The sequence below is a fragment of the Hesperophylax consimilis genome, chromosome 19 (genome assembly GCF_061612785.1).
Source record: "Hesperophylax consimilis isolate HC1 chromosome 19, BYU_Hcon_1.0, whole genome shotgun sequence".
Lineage (NCBI taxonomy): Eukaryota > Metazoa > Arthropoda > Insecta > Trichoptera > Limnephilidae > Hesperophylax > Hesperophylax consimilis.
The window spans coordinates 15,569,302-15,588,557 of NC_142854.1; the positions used below are offsets into that span (position 1 = coordinate 15,569,302).

The window sequence follows — 19,256 nt, forward strand, 5'->3', positions numbered from 1 at the left end:
CTAAAGCAAAAATATATTACAATATTGTTGGGAAGTAAGAGCTTCACAGATGCACGCACAGATGGCAGGGCTTAGAGCTTGCGTGGAAGTCCGCAAGATGGAGCCAGTGGCCAGTAGTCGCCAGGGCCAGTGGGAATGCTCTCAGACAAACTTACTGTTTAGATTCCAATTAGCCAGCTTCTAGTTAGGTCGACTATCGAGTCACCATTGTAATACGCGGAGTATTAATAAATCCCTGATTTATCTAAAAGAACTTATTATTTATAAACTTCTTCCACGACGAGTTGGAGACCTGTTTGTACGAACACAACAAATATGTTTCTTATTGAATTAGGAATATCTTACATAATATTGGAATTATGTATTATAAAAATACTAGCTGACATTTACCCGGCGTTTCTGTGGGTTATCCTTAGGAGATAGACGTATACCATTGTGGACTTTTCTGTAGGCCTTTTTAAGATATACAATTCCGTAGTACATTATTTTGATGTATCTCATAAGGTTTAGCCAGCGTTAGCAATTTAAGCGCTTAAAAATATTTTTTTATTACGTGATAAAATATTGACTTTTCTATTCTTTCTGTAAACATAATATGCATGTATTATATATATAAACCTTCCGGAAAAAATTCTCTAATTGATAGTGAAAACCCTATTAAGCTCCTTTGCATAGTTTAGAAGAACTATACTCACAGACAAACAGACACTGATAGCAACTTTGTTTTATACTATTTATGGATTAGAGATTACCACCAAAACTCAATAAAAAAGAGCACCGGATTTAAAATAATGAAAAGAATTATGTTTTAGATATTATATCTTCTTCTTCTTCGATGGCGCTACAGCCCATATCGAGCTTTGGCCTCCTGCAACAGTCGCCTCCAACTCCTCCTGTCCTCAGCGGCTGACTTCCAGTTTGTCACCTGGAGAAGCTGTGCTGCATCCCCTCTTACCTCATCTTCCCACCTCAGTCTGGGTCTTCCCACTTTTCTCTTTCCACCTGGGTGACCAGTCAGAATTCTTTTTGGGACGCGTGTATCCGGCATTCTCTGTACATGCCCAGCCCATCTCAGCCTGAGGAGTCTCATGTGTGCAGAGATGCTAGGGGCCTTATATATATCGTACAATTCTATATTGTGCCGGATACGCCACTGTTCGCCCTCTTTCACGGGTCCACATATTCTTCTCAGCACCTTTCTTTCAAAAGTATCCAGCATTTCAGCCATCTTTACCGTCAGTGTCAGCGCCTCACGTCCATATGCCAATACAGTTCTTACAATGGTCTTATATATGGTTATTTTGGTTTTTCTGTGGACACTACGTGACTTAAACACTGGCAGCAAAGAGAAGTATGTTTTGTTGGCTGATGTGATTCTCCTTCTGATTTCTGCTGGATCCTCATTGTTCTTTTTTTAGATATTATATATCCAATGAAATTGTATAAACTTACGAGATCGTTGCATTGTTCTTGAGAGCCGATCCAGAAACGATTTCCCCAAAGCAATCCCGAACCGAAACTTCCCGTAGAGTCGATGGCTGGGAACAAAAGAAACATTCATCAGAAAAAAATGACATCAGATTCTGTTAGATTTCTTGATAAATCTCTGGAAAACTCCACTAAACATAATTTATGTTGCCACTAACAGTGGCAACATCTTTGACTACGTCCACACGAGGCCTCTCAATGCTCTGAGCCGCTCCCCACTAGCAAACAAATATAGTGTATTCGGGACTTCAAATCAAAGATTTAGCCCTTTTATCAAACTCCGTTGCATACTTTTGAAGAACTTAGCGCACAAACAGACAGACGCGGATAGCGACTTTCTTTCATACTATTTAGAGATAATCTCAAGGGTGATGTGTTAGGTATTATCAGCGCCTTGGGAATTCGGCGCCCGGAGCGGACCACTCCAATTGCGCCCACATAGGGCCGGCTCTAACCACCTAATCTCCCTTCATACAAACTCCATCAAATTTTCTTAATTAAATTAATATTTAACAACAATTATTAACTGTATAGTTTGAAAAGGTGTACATATTACATATATAAAAAATTACATATGTAAGTGTATATACTCGTATATATTTATTTCACACAATATTATCAGCATCCGAGAAAGGGTGGTACACGGTACCTATTGGTTTAATCAAAAAAGCTGCGTATTATTCCATATTATTTCGCTATGAACTTAAAATTTACTTTAAGGCGATGCTATACTTAGTAATGCAAAATCATGTGTTTTTGGTTTGAAAATTTTGTCGCCTAGAAATGTTTCAGGTGCTTTAATTAAATTCTGCGAGTAGAATACATCCTGGCCTTTGAAATAATCGAGTATTTTTTAGATAACTTTTTATAAGCCCAGAAAAAAATAATATATAAGGCCTATGAAAACTGCTTTAAAGTTCAAAATCTCCTACTTACGAACTCATTTTCGGTTATGATTTTATTGTATAATGTGGCAAATTAAGTTATTTATAAAATGATCGAAAAATAAATAAATATGTATGCCTGAACATCCACAAAATAAAATAAAAGGCACTTTTTGGCCATGTTTTTTTCTTGCATAAATCAAAACAGGCGGATGGTGTTAAGCGGGAATTTAAACCTTATCGCCATCTACGTAAGGGTTGTTATTGATAGCGGCTCAATTTAAAATATTACACGACGTAGTGCATCGCCTTAATTTAATATTTTTCAATAATAACGTTACCATAACCGGAATTAAAACAGTTAATGCCCATTAAACATAGATTTATTTGGTAATTATTCGACACAAATTATTTAAAACAGCATTCTGCAAGTCCAAACAATATGTATACGTAACTGGTAGAAGTGTGTTGTTGGCGTATTTTTTTCTATAGGTTTTAACAAAAACTTTATGGATTCAACTGGTTAAACCTGTGTCCTCCCAAAATAAACAACATGTTCCCTTAACCCTTTGCTTTACCAAAAGGGTTTCGCTCTGGGTTAGCTGACCTCCCTCAACTGTTTATGAAGCGTCTCTTGGTTCAGTTCAGGTTCAGACCTGCCAGAGGTGGGCGAAGTTAGGTAACTTAACGTTGTAGAGCTAAAACATTTTTGGATTCAGGATCGTGACGTACGAAAGATCCTTCTCTGCCCATCCGAGTTGTTCCACGTTCTTTCTACGTAGTTTTTTTAGATTATCTCAATTTTACGTCGGGTCCACACTCCACAGGTATGATGATAGTCTGATATTTATTTTGCAAATGCTGAGTACTAATTCATAATTTGTTTTGGTTAAATAAACATTATATGATTGCTCCTAGCAAACTCTTTTAATTCAGAACAAAAGATAGAAGAGGTGTTATTTTGAATAGCCCGCTATTTCGGTAGATGTTACTTTTGAAGCTGTCATTTTTTGACATCTGACAAGTAAAAACTACGCCATTAATAAAAATGGAACGATACACGCTTCACCAACGCATCGAAATTATTAAAATTCACTTGAGTGAATCAAATGCAAATCATCTTGAGTGATAAGGCCCATTTCCACCTCGGTAGCTTCGTCAACAAGCAAAATTGTCGCATCTGGGGCTCGGAAAACCCAAGAGTTATTGTTGAAAAGCCTCTCTATCCTCAACGTGTGACTGTTTGGTGCGGTTTATGGTCCGGCGGAGTCATTGGACCATACTTTTTCGAAAATGAGGCTGGAGCAACAGTTACGGTGAATGGATTGCGCTAGATGCGAGAGATGATTAATGATTTTTTATGGCCGAAATTGAAAGGTATTGATCTGCACAACGTTTACTTTCAACAAGACGGCGCTACGTGCCACACAAGCAACGAAACCATTGATCTTTTACGATTGAATATCAAAATAACACATCTTATTGGAAAACCCTGTATTTGGCGCCACGCATGTTATATTTGGCGCCCAGCGTGTTATACTATGTTGAGTGTTAGGCGTTATTAGTTATTAGCGCCTTGTCTCCTTAGCGCAAGTCGGCGCCCGGAGCGGATTGCTCCGATTGCGCCTGTATAGGACCGGCCCTTATCACAACTGTGGCATCCCTTCCACGGCTTGTAAACCAGAGCGGCGAGGTGAAAAACTAACCAATTACGTTGATTAGTAAAAGACGAAGAGATGCGAGGATGAGAAAAATTCGAGATCGAAGAACTGATAAAAAACGGGGCTATTGATTATATAGATAGAAAAGGTATCTAAGTACCAAACATGCCGTATTTAACCGCGAAGTAATGCAAAACCAAGTATTAAAATTTTTAAAATTTTATACAAAATTAAAATTAAACAAATTAAAAACCCTTAGACCAATTTTTTTTTTAAATTAAAAAAAAAATATTTAAAAATATTATTTTTTATTTTTATATTCGCTTGGTAATCCGGATAACTTGTCAAAATGCACCAACACATCTTTAAAAAGTGATATAAAGTCATGAAAAGTGTAAACAAAAATTGTGTTAAATAGGTATGTTTTTTCACTTTTTATCACTTTTTAAAGGTGTGTTGAATTATCGCTGGTTGACGTATCATGGAACCCATAATATCATAGTATTTTTAAATAAGAAAATAAAGTATAAGGCCCTTTTCGGAAATGGTTTTACTATATTATGTGGCATCTTTAGATTATGATCGGAAAAAATTTAAAAATTATTTGTGTATGAATTTCACAAAATAAAACTTTGCAAAATTTCACGCCGAAATGCATCGCCGTAAAATTCCGTATATAAAATTTTATTGTATTTAATTTCTTGCAAACGCCCTCCCCCCTGCCCACGCCCATGATACCTACCTACTAATTACGTACTGATTGAGCTAAGTTATTTCACACGCGAGTCGGGCTTAGGTAAAATACAAGTTGTGAGAATGCCGAGGTACTGGTTCCTTCGCCACACCAATACTAGGAGCGCAGAAAACAGGAATATTATAAATAATTACCCCGACCAGGATCCGATCCTGAGAGAAAACCCGCTTCTCCTTTGCATTGCTTCCTGGCAGGGCAGACCCGGAACCAAACAACGCCAAGTAAAATTTTGGCGCCCCTTGTCAAAACCATTAGACGCCCAAGTAGGAGATTACTGTAATCAATATGTAGTGGTACGCCATTACTTGACTCCAACGTTATTCTAGAAGTTTCCAAACAAGCTTCTTGGATTTTCTTTTATTTTTTTAATATTTTGTTCCTGTAGCAACTGGAATGTTCGAGAATGTTTTATTTTCCACCTAGATAAGCGACAACGTGAACGAAATGGTCAGTAGAGTGGTTTATTTATGTGGTCAGTACAGTAACAGCAACCGCGACATCGAGATCGAATTATTTTGCCTACGTGACGCGCTTCGGAACATTCTCGAACCTTCCTTTCGTAAATCATTTTGTTGTATTTTCTACGTTTATTTATTGTTTTCGGATGTATTATTAAAAAACCGCTTCAGCCAAATTTCGTAGTTATTTATTAATAAAAAGAATACCGAACATACCTAACTACAAATATATATTATGGTTATAAAAAAAAGTATAAAGTGTGCGTGTCACTAAAACTCAGAACCGAGTCCCGGTACGATCAAGGAAGTTATATGGCATGGTAGCCCTCTATCTCCCATCCTTAAAGAAGGTTTCCGTTTTTACCTGGAGGGCGTGCTTTTGAAGATATAAAGGCTGGAAGTTTCCCAATATAGAAATTTCTAGAACAGTCCTGAACATTCGAGAGTATTCCACAACATTCCGGAACATTCTGGAATGTTCGGGATTAGTCTGGAATGTTAGGGAACATCCCTGATCATAATGAACTAAAAACTGGATTATGGACCGTTTCCTGATATACTTTTAGTAAATTCGTAATCGTGATAATACAGGGTTTTCCAATAAGAGGTGTTATTTTGAATAGCCCGCTATTTCGGTAGATGTTTCTTTTGAAGCTGTCATTTTTTGACATTTGACAAGTAGAAACTACGTCATTAGTAAAAATGGAACGATACACGCTTCAAAAACGCATTGAAATTTTTAAAATTCACTTGAGTGAATCATATGCAAATCATCTTGAGTGATGGGGCCCATTTCCACCTCGGTGGCTTCGTCAACAAGCAAAATTGTCGCATCTAGGGCTCGGAAAACCCAAGAGTTATTGTTGTAAAGCCTCTCTATGGCCGGAATTGGATGGTATTGATCTGGACAACGTTTACTTTCAACAAGACGGCGCTACGTGCCACACAAGCAACGAAACCATTGATCTTTTACGATTGAATATCAAAATAACACCTCTTATTGGAAAACTCTGTACATTAGTATCTCTATATAGTATAAAATAGTCACTATCCGCGTCTGCCTGTGTGCTCAGTTCTTCTAAAATATGTAACGGAATTTGATAGGCTTTTCATCATGGATATTACATTTTTTAAGTCGAGCATCGCCGAGTAGACGTCAGCAAGTATATAATATATACAATAATTACAATAGCGTATTATCCAAGGTGGATATTTTCTTACCAAACTTACCAAATTCGAGAGGTCCATAAAAGAATATTTCTCTGATGGTTTGTGAATAATGTTATGTCTATATTTCTATTATGATTTGATTTATATCTACAACCTCTCTCCATGGCTATAAATGTTTCTTTTGTAAATTTTTCGTTTTATATAATCTTTTGTTTTGTATAAATTTTTGATTTCATATTCCTTTCTTCCAAATTTAAATTACTTCAATTAATCCATAATTGTTTTTGTTTTGGCTATATAATACTTAGGTATGAACATTCTGAAATAATTGTAAACTGTCGATTTCCCGAAAATTAATAAATAAATAAATATGGATGAGTTGAATTTTTGCGTATAGCCGTTTTCATGAAAAATAATCTCAAGGATGATGTGTTAGGTGAGGTATTATCAGCGCATTGGCAATTAGGCGCCCGGAGCGGTCCTGCTTCCGGGAAATAATATTATACGAGCCAATGCAATTAAAACACCTCGGGCTTAGACAAAATAATACAACGTCCTTTAAATATTCCCGCTTGCCATTCAATTTCAAATATATATTCACTGCTTTTAACGTACCTCGACATGAAATTACTGTTCTCGAAAGCAGATGAAATACTTATATTATAGGAACTGTCTGACAAATAAAATGCTGAAAAACGTGTGCGATGAAATTTTTTAATTTTTTAAATGATGTTTAATTGTTAAATGATGAAATTGTTTAATTTGTTAAATGATGTTTAATTGAAAATGATGAAATTTAAATTTAAAAATTTAAATTTAAAAATTTAAATGATGAAATTGTTCAAATTGTTATAAATTGTTCAAAAAGGATGCGAGTAGGTTTATTTATGGAATGTACACAAGTTGTAAGAGCACTAGATACAGTTAAGGTGCATTGTGTTACGTGTAGGTACACAGTGTTCGGAAATTAATGGTATCTTCCAAAAGACGTCATAATATTAAGGTATCTACCTAATTTCATATTCATTGTTTTTGATAATGAACGCATGCATATCTTGAAAGCGGAAATTAACCCACTTCCCGACATTCGATCGAGCTGAAACTCGGCAGATATACTCGTTGATCGTTGAAAATACATTTTTCTTCTTTTAGTGGCAATCACGCGCACACACACTGGTATATACGCGTTTCTCTGAAATTCGATGACGTTACAGCAGTTAATATACAAAATAAATGTCGGTCTTATCCAATTGGGATTTGGCTCGATTGGTAGAGTTGTCAACATCATTTCTTGGGTAGAAAGGGTCAATCTTAAGTCAAACCATCATTTTTACCTTGTGAAAAAATATGTATTATGGTAATGAAACTTTTTTTAACGTTTTCTAAGCAAGACAAGAAACTAATGCCAGCACGCTTGGACCAAGAGATAGAAACAGACCTAAGTTAATGCAGATATTTTGAAAAATGCATATATTTAAATGTATATATTATTAGTCCTAACGATAAACAGTGTGAACTGAAACTTGTTGCGTTATAAATACCTACATAATATAAAAAAAACACTGATTAAAATAATAACGGATTTCCACAAAGTTCATTCATATTACGTCACTAAAATATACAGGGTGTATCGGCACGTACCCGACAAACTTTAACCAGCTATTCCTTAGTACATTTGGATTAAAAAATGTTATGGGAACTTTGCTGTCTGGTAACATTTTTTTTTAATAAAAAAATTATTATTCATATTTTCACCACATGTCACCAATGTTTTATCCTTTGTCAAAGTTTGAAAACCCGTCTGGCAATATTTTGTTCGAGTTTCGTTGAATAATGTACGTACGTACCTACGCTGGCGCGCTTTTACAATCACAACGAAATGGCACGGCACCATTCGTCTCATTTTTAACTATTATAATTTAGTGTGTACGAAAGAGCGAGGACACTTTTTGACACACTTGCTAATAACAGCTGTTGAACACGAGAAGCAATGCAAATGACAGTGACGGAGTGTGGATTTTTTATTTATTTTTTTGTTTTTAATGGAAAAAAATGTTACCGGACAGCAAAGCGCCCATAACATTTTTTACTCCAAATGTGCTAAGGAATAGCTGGTTAAAGTTTGTCGGGTACTTGCCGATATACCCTGTATATATTATGTTGATGTGTTTTAGAAAATGTAATGTCTTTTAATTACGCCTAGTATTCAGATTTCACGTTAATGTGAATTGTAGGAGACCCCACTGATTTTATAAAGGGTTTGTCAAGATAAAAAGGTTGTTTATTTACGATAAAAATTACAAAAGTAACGTTACTGTTATTTTTAAGTTATTCTGGCGATAGCAGCTCCCTATAGAGTCGCCTACCTACGATCGGCTAGGTTCGGGAACTCGTCGGAACCATTCGAATTCTTACGTGCGCGCGCATCGCTTGCTCACACTAGCTCTACCTGTCGTAAAATGCAAGAACTAACATAACTGACACAACATTTCAAATCACACCACACGTCAAAAAAAATCATATTGGAATTATTATCCATTGTCGAGCTATCAATTTAAAATCAAACAAAATTCGCCTATCCCGTGACATCATCTTAAATGTGGATTTTTTTATTGTCCTTAAGGATAAACGAAACGTACTTAATAATCTATGAAAACTCAACTCTTTCAAGAAAGGCATACAAATGCAATACTGGATTGAATCATCGTTGAAATATTGTAAGTGTATGCCTTTCTTGACAGAATTGCGTTTTTATACGGACAAAACTATGTATTCATATTAGTATTCCGTATGTACGGGCGCAATCAAATAATTCATCGTAATATTTTAAAGCATAACTTGCTAAAGGTGTTTAATCCTAAAATAATTAAATTAGTGCCATCTATGAAACAGCATATTATGATATTTTTTAAATTTATTTTTTGTAAAAACGATACTTTTTACTAACTGTCTAAGTAATGAGCGGAAGATACTCTGAGTATCACCCTAGTTGAAAGATCATCATTTAGAATCGACATTTTGCTTGAAATATCAGTGTGGTTGAGTGCTCACGATCCTTGGCTACAAATGAAGAGATCGCTAGTTCAGATTTGATTTGGTAAGTTTATGTTATTTTACAAATTTTATCATATAAAAAAATGTATATTTTGGCACGTTCCAGAGTGGTAGATACTTTCAGTATCACCCTAGTGAAAGACCACCATTCCGAATCGAAACGTTGCTTGAAATAGCTTTGGACATATTTGGTGACTAGATCTGAATAGCCAGGTACTTCCTCATCTTCCTCTTCCCCAACTGCTTCCCCTCCCCATCATTGTCAAACTCACACCATACCCCACTCGAGGATGCCGTAGTCTCACTGGCTTCAGACGGTTAGGACCAGTTGGGACTCTTAATTGACTCTGATAGACGGTTGTGTATGTATTGCAGAAGAATGTTACATTTTGTCTTGTGTTCCTAGTTGGCACATGGAAGTTAATAGTGGCAACGATGGCAGGACTGTCAATTAAGTTGTCAATGACTCAACCTGACTGTAACACAGCCAGGTCTGACATAATTTTCCTGTCAGACAGCGTTATTAGATGCAATTGATTCATGAAACTGACATAATTAATGTATTCAATTGGAATTTTGTTAAATTGAAGGTTTTCTTATCGCTTCGCTTTAGTAGAATACAAATAAAAAAATAAATTACTCAATAAAAAATATAAATGCAAACTACTAAAAATTTTTTTTTTTCAATAGTAATGTATGAACGCATAAAGGAAACAACTTAAAAAAAAATAAGAAGTAAGATTATCTGTGACAGTTTCACTTGATTAAGTTTTTTGCTTTCTTATAAAATTATTTACAAATAAGTAAAAACCAGTTTTTAGGTTGCAATCGAACGTTTCTAGACTCCGTTTGTTAAGCGATTTTAATGCCTATTACCTACGATATAAGGTATACCAAGAATATACACATTGTTGGCTTGTAGCTTCCTCTTAACCTATTGAGGTGGCTATATTTAAAATTAAACTACGAAAATATATGATTGATTCATTTTAAATGTGTTACTATAATTATAATTATATGTATACAGGGTGTCCGGAAACTCGTAGTACAAGCGGGAAACTGGTGAATCTACATCACATTTGGAGTCGATTTTGTAGTATATTTTTTTTTATTTGAGCTTTCGTTATCGAGTAAATCGAGTTTGAAGTTGATTTTTTTTTTTTTTTTAATCAAATTCTTATAAATTATTACTGAAGATCAAAGTACCCATCTAATTAAAACTATTTGAAAGTAAAACAAATGAAGAAACTCGGATTTGAAGCATTATTTTGAAATCACCCTTCATTTAACCCGGTGTAATCATAAAATATTTCTGCTCTGCAGGGTTAAAACATCTGTTATTCAACCCTAAACACCAGAAAAAACTTTAACCCTAAAATAGCCGAAAAATATTTTTTTTTGGTTTTTTTTTTTTTTGAAAATGCTCAAATCAAAAAACTTTATGTTTTTTTGGGTTCCCCATGTGGTGTAGATTCTCCAGTTTCCCGCTTGTACTACGAGTTTCCGGACACCGTGTATAAGGATTGTATTAGGACATAGATAACTATGTACTTACTTAAAATACCGCAATAAACAATAAATAAACAATAAACAATATAGGGTTACCTTTTAGAATTTCATTATTATCTTAATAAGGAATTAAACGTAATATAATTTCGAGTAGAGATTACATTAAGCTAATGTGTTATTACAAGTTAAAAATAACATAATATCTGACAACTTTAATGACAATAATAACCTTACATAATACTGCAACAGTAATTTCTAAATTGAATTCTCCGGGGGAAAAGTATGCGGTTTGGACATTAACTTTTTCCCAGGCTTCTGAGTTGTTTTCTCTCACTGATCCCAGTGGTGAGCGGGTTCAACTTATTACATATTAAAAACACTGTATTACGAGAATTATCTACCCTAATGACCCCGGTTATATAAAAAATTACGTCAGTTTATTCTGGCTTGAACATTTCGTATTCTCATTTCTCTCTGCGGTATAATTTAACCATAGAAATCGCAAAGCGCAAAATCAATATGTGCTATTGTTTCTCTGTCTGCACAGATTGAGTGACAGCAAAGCGTGGCGGGGTGCAGCTAGTATATACTATATACTATACTATATATAAATAAAAAAATAATGTTTCGTTCTCCGAAAGTTCTTCGCGGATTCTTTGGAATTTTTGAAAACTTGAAACAGTTTCCTGTTCTCAAAAAGACTAATAAAATATTTTTTATCTGATAATCGATTCACACTTACCTAAATAAAAATGGGGTTATATTTAAAATCTGTCAATATTTCCCAATATCGTGGGATCCATAGTCTCATTTCGGGCAGTTGGGACTCTTGTGTGGTCTTAACAAGCATAAAAAGTAACTTCTTTGGCGTGCACATGATAAATAAATTAGCATTTGTTAGCCTAATAATTAAAAAAAATTCTCAAGCGGAAAATAGAGATCCAAATAAATACGTTTCCCTTGCTCGTCTGGTGAAAACTCTTTTATCTACAGACAAACTTGGAAAAGGCAAACTGCGATTTTCAACACGCGATTTTTATTAGATACTAAAGATACTAGTCTATTACAAATCGCGGTAGTTATATGGCAAAGTGTTATATCTGCTGTTAACAAAATACACAATGTTACAAGAGAGAAAAAAACAAAGTATTATATATCTGCTGTTAACACAATACACAATGTTACAAGAGAGAAAAAACAAAGTTTTTAAATTGGTTGGACACTTGAACAGGGAACATTACTAAATATATTTTCAAGCTTAAGAGAAAGCTACAAGCCAAAAATGTATATATTCTCGATATAACTCATATCGTAGGTAATAGGCATTAAAATAGCTTGACAAAAGGAGTCTAGAAACGTTCGATTTCAAGTAAAAAACTGGTTTTTATTTATTTTATAAATAATTTTAAAAGAAAGCAAAAAAGTTAATCAAGTGAAACTATCACAGAAAATCATCGCTATAATAACTAATGTATTTTAAAGTTGTTCCCTTTATGCGTTCATACATTTTTATCGAAAAAAAAATTTTTAATAGTTTACATTTATATTTTTTATTGAGTAATTTATATTTTTATTTGTATTCTATTCAAGCGAAGCGATATGAAAACCTTCAATTTATCTAAAGCATATTTTTTTGTATTCATAATGTACACCAATTCGTTATAAAGATTAATCAAAATAGTGATTTGGCATTATGCTTCGCATTAATAAGTTGTTTTTTATCTAGCAAGCTGGGTTCAAGTCTTTTTCAAGGATTTTTCTGTTTCAAATTTTTGTTTAAGAATCAATTAATATTGTCTTCGATAATTAAATATTACAATTCAAAATTTTACTCTTTAAGTTATTCAAAAAACATCATTTAAAAAACATGCAAAGTTTTTGCTTCAATGCACATACGTAAATCTTCTAATCTACATGTGTGTGCGTAAACAGAGTAGTTGCATGCTTCTCTATGCAAAATAGTGCCTCGTTTACCGAACTATTGAGTGCATCGACGTATTGTATTCAAAAGAACGAAGAAATCAGTAAGATTGTTAATATGTTTAGTTCTGTTGAATAGGTTTACTTTCCTTAGTAAATATCCCCCGCCTTCATTAAATTGAAAGCGAGAAATTACTTTTTAATGAAACGCTTGCTAAACTCGTAGCCATTTAACCAAGACCTACTTAGTGGTGTATTATGAGATTGGGTATTGTAGGGTACCTACTTTGCGATATCACGACCAAAGGAATAGACAAGAATTTGGCTGCATTTGATTATGACCGCATGTGTAGGAGAAAATAATATTTTATTTTAAAATAATAAATGTTATCATTAAGGTATACCCAATTTCTATAGATTTATAACAAGTTTCTCCTTAACTCTTTAGGTTTTTACATAAGTACGTTATTTTTTAAGTTAATATTTATACATTTGATATGCCGAAACGTTAATTATATGAAATTCCTTCAATAGAAAAAAAAATCGTAAATTTAACTCCGAGAATTATTGAAAGCACGTTTTTTTCTGTTATTTTAGGCGAAGCTTAGTGCCAAATCACTATTTCGATTAATCTTTTTATCGAATTGGTGTACATTATGAATACAAAAAAAATATGTTTAGATAAATTGAAGGTTTTCCTATCGCTTCGCTTGAATATAATACAAATAAAAATATAAATTACTGAATAAAAAATATAAATGCAAACTACTAAAAAAAATATTTTTTCAATAGAATTGTATGAACACGTAAAGGAAACAACTTTTAAAAAATACAGTATTATAGCTAAGATTATCTGTGACAGTTTCAATTGATTGAATTTTTTGCTTTCTTATAAAATTATTTACAAAATAAATAAAAAACAGTTTTTTTCTTGAAATCGAACGTTTCCAAACTCCGTTTTCAAGCGATTTTAATGTCTATTACCTACGATGTAAGGTATACCAAGAATATACACATTTTTGGCTTGTAGTTTTGTTTAGTTTTTTGGCTTTTTAAAGTTGTTTCCTTTATGCGTTCATACATTTCTATTAAAAATATATTTTTTAAGTAGTTTGCATTTATATTTTTTACCGAGCAATTTATTTTTTTATTTGTATTCTTCTCAAGCGAAACGATAGGAAAACCTTTAATTTATCTAAAGCTTTTTTTGGTATTCATAATGTACACCAATTCGTTGTTAAGATGAATCAAAACAGTGATTTGAAATTGAACAAGCTTTGAAATTTTCAGCGATATCAGTCGACTACTTTACGAGTTTTGGGAGCACAAACATATGCAGGCTGAAATTTTATAAATTAAAATTTATAAAAAAATCCTGATTTCTGCTTTTTATTTTAATTTCATATTTGTGTTATTATTTTATGTTGTTATTCTTGGCATGTTAACAAATAGTGTTAAATACCTGAATGATTTTGAAATCTTTTTTTTATCCAACATTTTCATATTTTTTTTGTAATTGAATCAATATTTGCTTGGTTTATAAATTTTTGTGTCGTGGGAGATGGTAAAAATGCATTAAAGTTATATGTTTCTCATTCAAAGTTATGTTTGAAGTTTAGGAAATACACATAAAGTAGAATTCGACAACTTTACCCATGGTCAATAGTGTCTAAAGCATGGAATAAAGAATAAAACAAGAAGTGCCTTGTGGGCGTGTTTCGTGATAAAAATGAAAGCTCAATTAGGACCTATAATACTACTCGAGCGATTGGTTGTGTCATAGACATATGAATATTAGTAGACCTGCCCTAAGTGATTAAAAGCGTATTATCCCCACTCCCCATACCGGTTCCATTGGAGCCGGCTGTGCTCGCGTATGGCCTCAAGTGAAATTTGAAAACGTGACGTCATCATTCTTGTGCGAACTATGGTCGAGGCATCATCGGTTCATTTTACGAAATAACACGGCAAAATGTTGACTTGTACTATGAAAACTTGTAAAAATAGATATGAAAAAGAGAATAAACCCAATTTTCGTATTACATTCCATATATAAGCATTATTTTACTTTATTTTAAGCATATTCACATCGTATAATATAGATCAGTTTTAGAAACATATACTATCACATCGAGAAACGTCTGGACGCGAAACACAAAGCTGGTTGTTTGCTGGGAAGTAAATTATGAACATTTATAAAAGTGTCTTAACTAAATACTTAAACGAAATATTCGACTCTGAAAATAGAACCGATTTTTTTTGCTGAATTTGGACTTCGCAAATTTGTTCATAACGTGGCGAGTAATTTGCGCTCCCATGTAAAAATGTCTATTCATTCAAAAGCAGATTTTACTTGCGAGATGCCTATTTACTGTCAGATTGATTTATTGACGAATCACAGTCAGCCTTACTCCCTTCGTTCTTCAACAGTTGATTTTACCCCTCGCCATTATCTTCTCGTCTATTAATTCCTATGTCTGTGGGTTGTGTACATATATTTTTATATACATTTTGAGGCAAGATAATATATATTTTTTAATTAATATAATACCTCAAAATACTAATATTGAAAACATTGATATGAAATGCTTACTGCGGTTAAATTACAGATTAATCCACCGTCCATCCCATATTTAAGGTTATATAATTTTGGCATGACAAGCAATCGCCCAAAACGTTTTCGCAAACTTGGCATTATACGCCAAAAATCGCTCGAGAACAATCAAATGGGATGGCGATATACAATTTTAGTCAAGTGTAAGAGAGACAGACCGCGTGCTAAATACTCTAGAACCAAAGGGTATTAAAACAGTTGCACATTTGTTTCCATTTTAAAGTTCCACTACTAGTTTTTTCTTTGTTCTATGATCTGATCACGAGGGTGGTTTTTATGCTCTAAACCAGAGGTTCCCAAAGTGGTCTATATGGACCCCCAGGGGTCGATTTCGGCTTGCTGGGGGTCTATGTCAGCGAGAAAAAAATTTGGGGGTCCACGAGATTCAAATGGGGGTACATACGAGCGGACCCCCATTTACCTCAACTCAATATTTAGGAGTTCCGTAAATGACACAATACACCTAACACAGTTTACGTAATACTAATAATAGACTGAGAAATTATTTATTTGATACTTGTATGTTTATACATCGTAAAGTTGTTTATTAAGGTTTATAAATAAAGTCTACGTTCCCTTTCTCGTCAGAATTAATATATCGAACCAAAACATTGCACATTGGAAGCCGCGAATTTTCCTAGTTCCCCAACTTGTTTTTGAAAAACGTCCAGGGTAATAATGACGTTCAACATTTAGATGCACTTCACACAGACTTCAAAACTAAGTTTGAGGACAGTTTGACTGTGAAAATGCAACATTGAAGAATCGTATATCATGTGACAAGAAGAAATGACCGGAATAAGCACTGACAAAGAACTTAAGGGGCAGTTCTGTAGGGCTAGCTACAGAAAGAAATTCCAGCTGCTTATCCTGCTCCATTTTCATTTGGTGTAATACCTCACAAGGGTGCCCCTGTCTGCACAATGTAAAGACAAAGGAACTATACCGCGACCCGGTTGTAGGGCAGGCAGGGGAAGGGAATCTTTTTACGAAAAAAATAAATGATTATCACATGGGACGTTAATAGTTTTAGGAAAATTCAATATTCGGCATGCAGGGGGTCTAGGGAAAAAAAAATATTTGGCAAGTGGTCTACGGGGCAAAACATTTTGGGAACCTCTGCTCTAAACAATAAAAGTGTTTAAAACTAACTATTTATTATTTTAATTTAATTAATATGTTTACTTACCGCTAAGGGCCCAAGCCCTTCCATCAAGCATGTCTTGAAAGTACACGGTCAAATTGCTCCAACAATGGTTCTCCAGGGTCAAATGCGCCCCATTCCTCAACTTCGGCCAAAGATTCGCCAACCACACGGGGTCATATATGGTCATCAACTCGTTGTAGTTGTTTGAAACCAGTAACTTGATTTGATTGTTCAATATTTTCTTATCTTGCGATAAAAAGTCCTCCGTTTGCAAAAACGCAAAAGAGTCCCTCAAGAAAATTATTAATAAAACGGCGGGAAATGACTTCATTTTAAAATCACTCATTATCAATGATTTTAAACGATCATTATTTGATTAGGTAGGTACCAAACGTATTAACACTTAAATTCAACAAACAAATATAATGCTGATTTTGTGAAATAATTTATTTGGGAACACACAAAGAATATTTAAAATATTCCGTAAAAACTTAAGAATATGAAATATTTGAAAAAATAAAACTGAATTAATTATATGTATTAGGTTGTCACTTTTATTTTATTGTGTTGTTGGGTAAATACACGAAATATAATATGAATATGTAGCTAATTTGTCTTTTTTAATTTTCAGGGAATTTATTTAAAATAGATTTCACTTGATGTAAAATGCGTTTAGTATTTTTAAATTGCACAAACACGCTTTGCAAGCCACGACTATCGCGGATCAAGTCGGAATATATAATGACTGTAGCAGCGTAAAGTATTTATATATTCTAGCTTCTAGTTGTTAAATTACCTGCTGGTTGAGTTGATAGGTTATATGAACACAAGATGTAGAGGGGAATAGAGCAGTGTCGGCCAAAATATTTTCTGCGGCACACTAGTTTTTAGTCAAAACAGTTCATTTTAATTAATTCGCATTTATTTTACATTACTCCACACGGGAGGTCGTGAGGAAAATAATTTACCACAGGGCCAACGTCATCTTTGGGGATGCTGTGTGGGAAGTATTATATTTGTCTTACTTTGAAGATTTAAGGATTGGGAGCTCTTTGTTAAAAAGTAAAAGGTTCTCTGTATAATTGTGTTAATTTACGTTACAATAAATAGGTCTAGATTTAGCTACACTATTCATTACCCGATGGTTGGTTCGAGAAGCTTGTTCCCTGTTACTATAACCTCACAAGCATTTGTTACACTCTAGCGACATCTGAAGGACTCTGGAGTAAGCTTTATGACTAGCGCCATCTATCGCTTAAATACTCAACTTATTACCATACATCACAGAAATGAAAGAGGGAGTTTTGGGTAAGAAAAAAATTGAGGGGTGGGTAGGAATCTAGGGATCAGAGTGTCCAGGAGTTATGGACGAGTGATCTGTCTCTTTCTTTGCGGATTCAATTGGAGCAGTCCGCTCCGGGCGCCGAATTGCCAAGGCACTGATAATACTTAATAATACCTAATATACTTAACTGATAATAGGTACTTAATAGTCCTAACACCCTTGAAATTTTTTTCATAAAAACGGCGCTGCACAAAAATACAATTCATCCGAATATTATTGACTACGGCGAACAACCCTCCTAGGGTGATTTTTAACGAAAACGGCGCTATATAAGTTAGCAAATTATTATTATTATTAAGAGCTGCCAAAATTTTAGGATTTTTTAAATTAAAAAAAAAAACTGAAATTGTCACCGGAGAACAAAATTTCTCATATTCATAATATTATTACATATGTATTTGCGACAGAGTGGAAGATACTACCCGGTGAAAGACTACTATCAAGAATTGAAATATTGCTTGAAATGGCTTTAGCCATGTTTGAAGACCAGATCTTCCAAAAAAAGTCACCTGTCACCTCCCCATCTCCTTCCCCTCCCCACTACCATCAGCCTCAAAACATACCTCTCAAAGTCATACTGGTCTCACCGGCTTCAGACAGTTGGGAGAAGTTGGGACTCTTGTGCGGTACATGACGTGATCTATTGCATTTGATTTTCCAGTTAAAAAAATAAAAGCGTTGTAACTCATGTAATATAACAGAATATGAATATTTATATACATTAACAAGGGACTTTAGTACATTTTATGTAGTTTTTATCAATAACGACCTTCTAACAAATACCTGCATATTTATTTTATACCTACTTAGTTAGTTTTAATAGTTAAAATAATTACTGTCAAAGTTTTAATTTTTAAATGCCCGCTAAGACACCCGTGGCGTCACAAGAAGTGACAAAAAGTCTTGTGACGTAACAAGGAGCTTAATATGGCACGAGGGATATTTACATGGACCTAAATGCCCGCTAGAACACCCGTGGCGTCACAAGAAGTGACAAGAAGTCTTGTGACGTCACAAGGAGCTTAATATGGCACGAGGGTTATTTTCATGGACCTAAATGCCCGCTAAAACACCCGTGGCGTCACAAGAAGTGACAAAAAGTCTTGTGACGTAACAAGGAGCTTAATATGGCACGAGGGATATTTCCATGGACCTAAATGCCCGCTAGAACACCCGTGGCGTCACAAGAAGTGACAAGAAGTCTTGTGACGTCACAAGGAGCTTAATATGGCACGAGGGTTATTTTCATGGA

At 34.2% G+C, this 19,256-nt stretch overlaps 1 protein-coding gene across 1 annotated transcript in view; it reads right to left on the reverse strand.

Annotated features, from left to right (window-relative positions):
- Positions 1–16,846, reverse strand: part of LOC149414884 (nose resistant to fluoxetine protein 6-like) — a 34,605-nt gene extending 17,759 nt beyond the window's left edge. Inside the window, exons 1-2 of the mRNA XM_089643407.1 lie at positions 16,702–16,846; positions 1,453–1,538 (exon numbers count right to left, since the gene is read on the reverse strand). Of these exons, the coding sequence (XP_089499533.1) occupies positions 1,453–1,538; positions 16,702–16,846 (231 nt within the window). The remainder of the gene's footprint in view (positions 1–1,452; positions 1,539–16,701) is intronic.
- Positions 16,847–19,256: the final 2,410 nt, after the last annotated feature.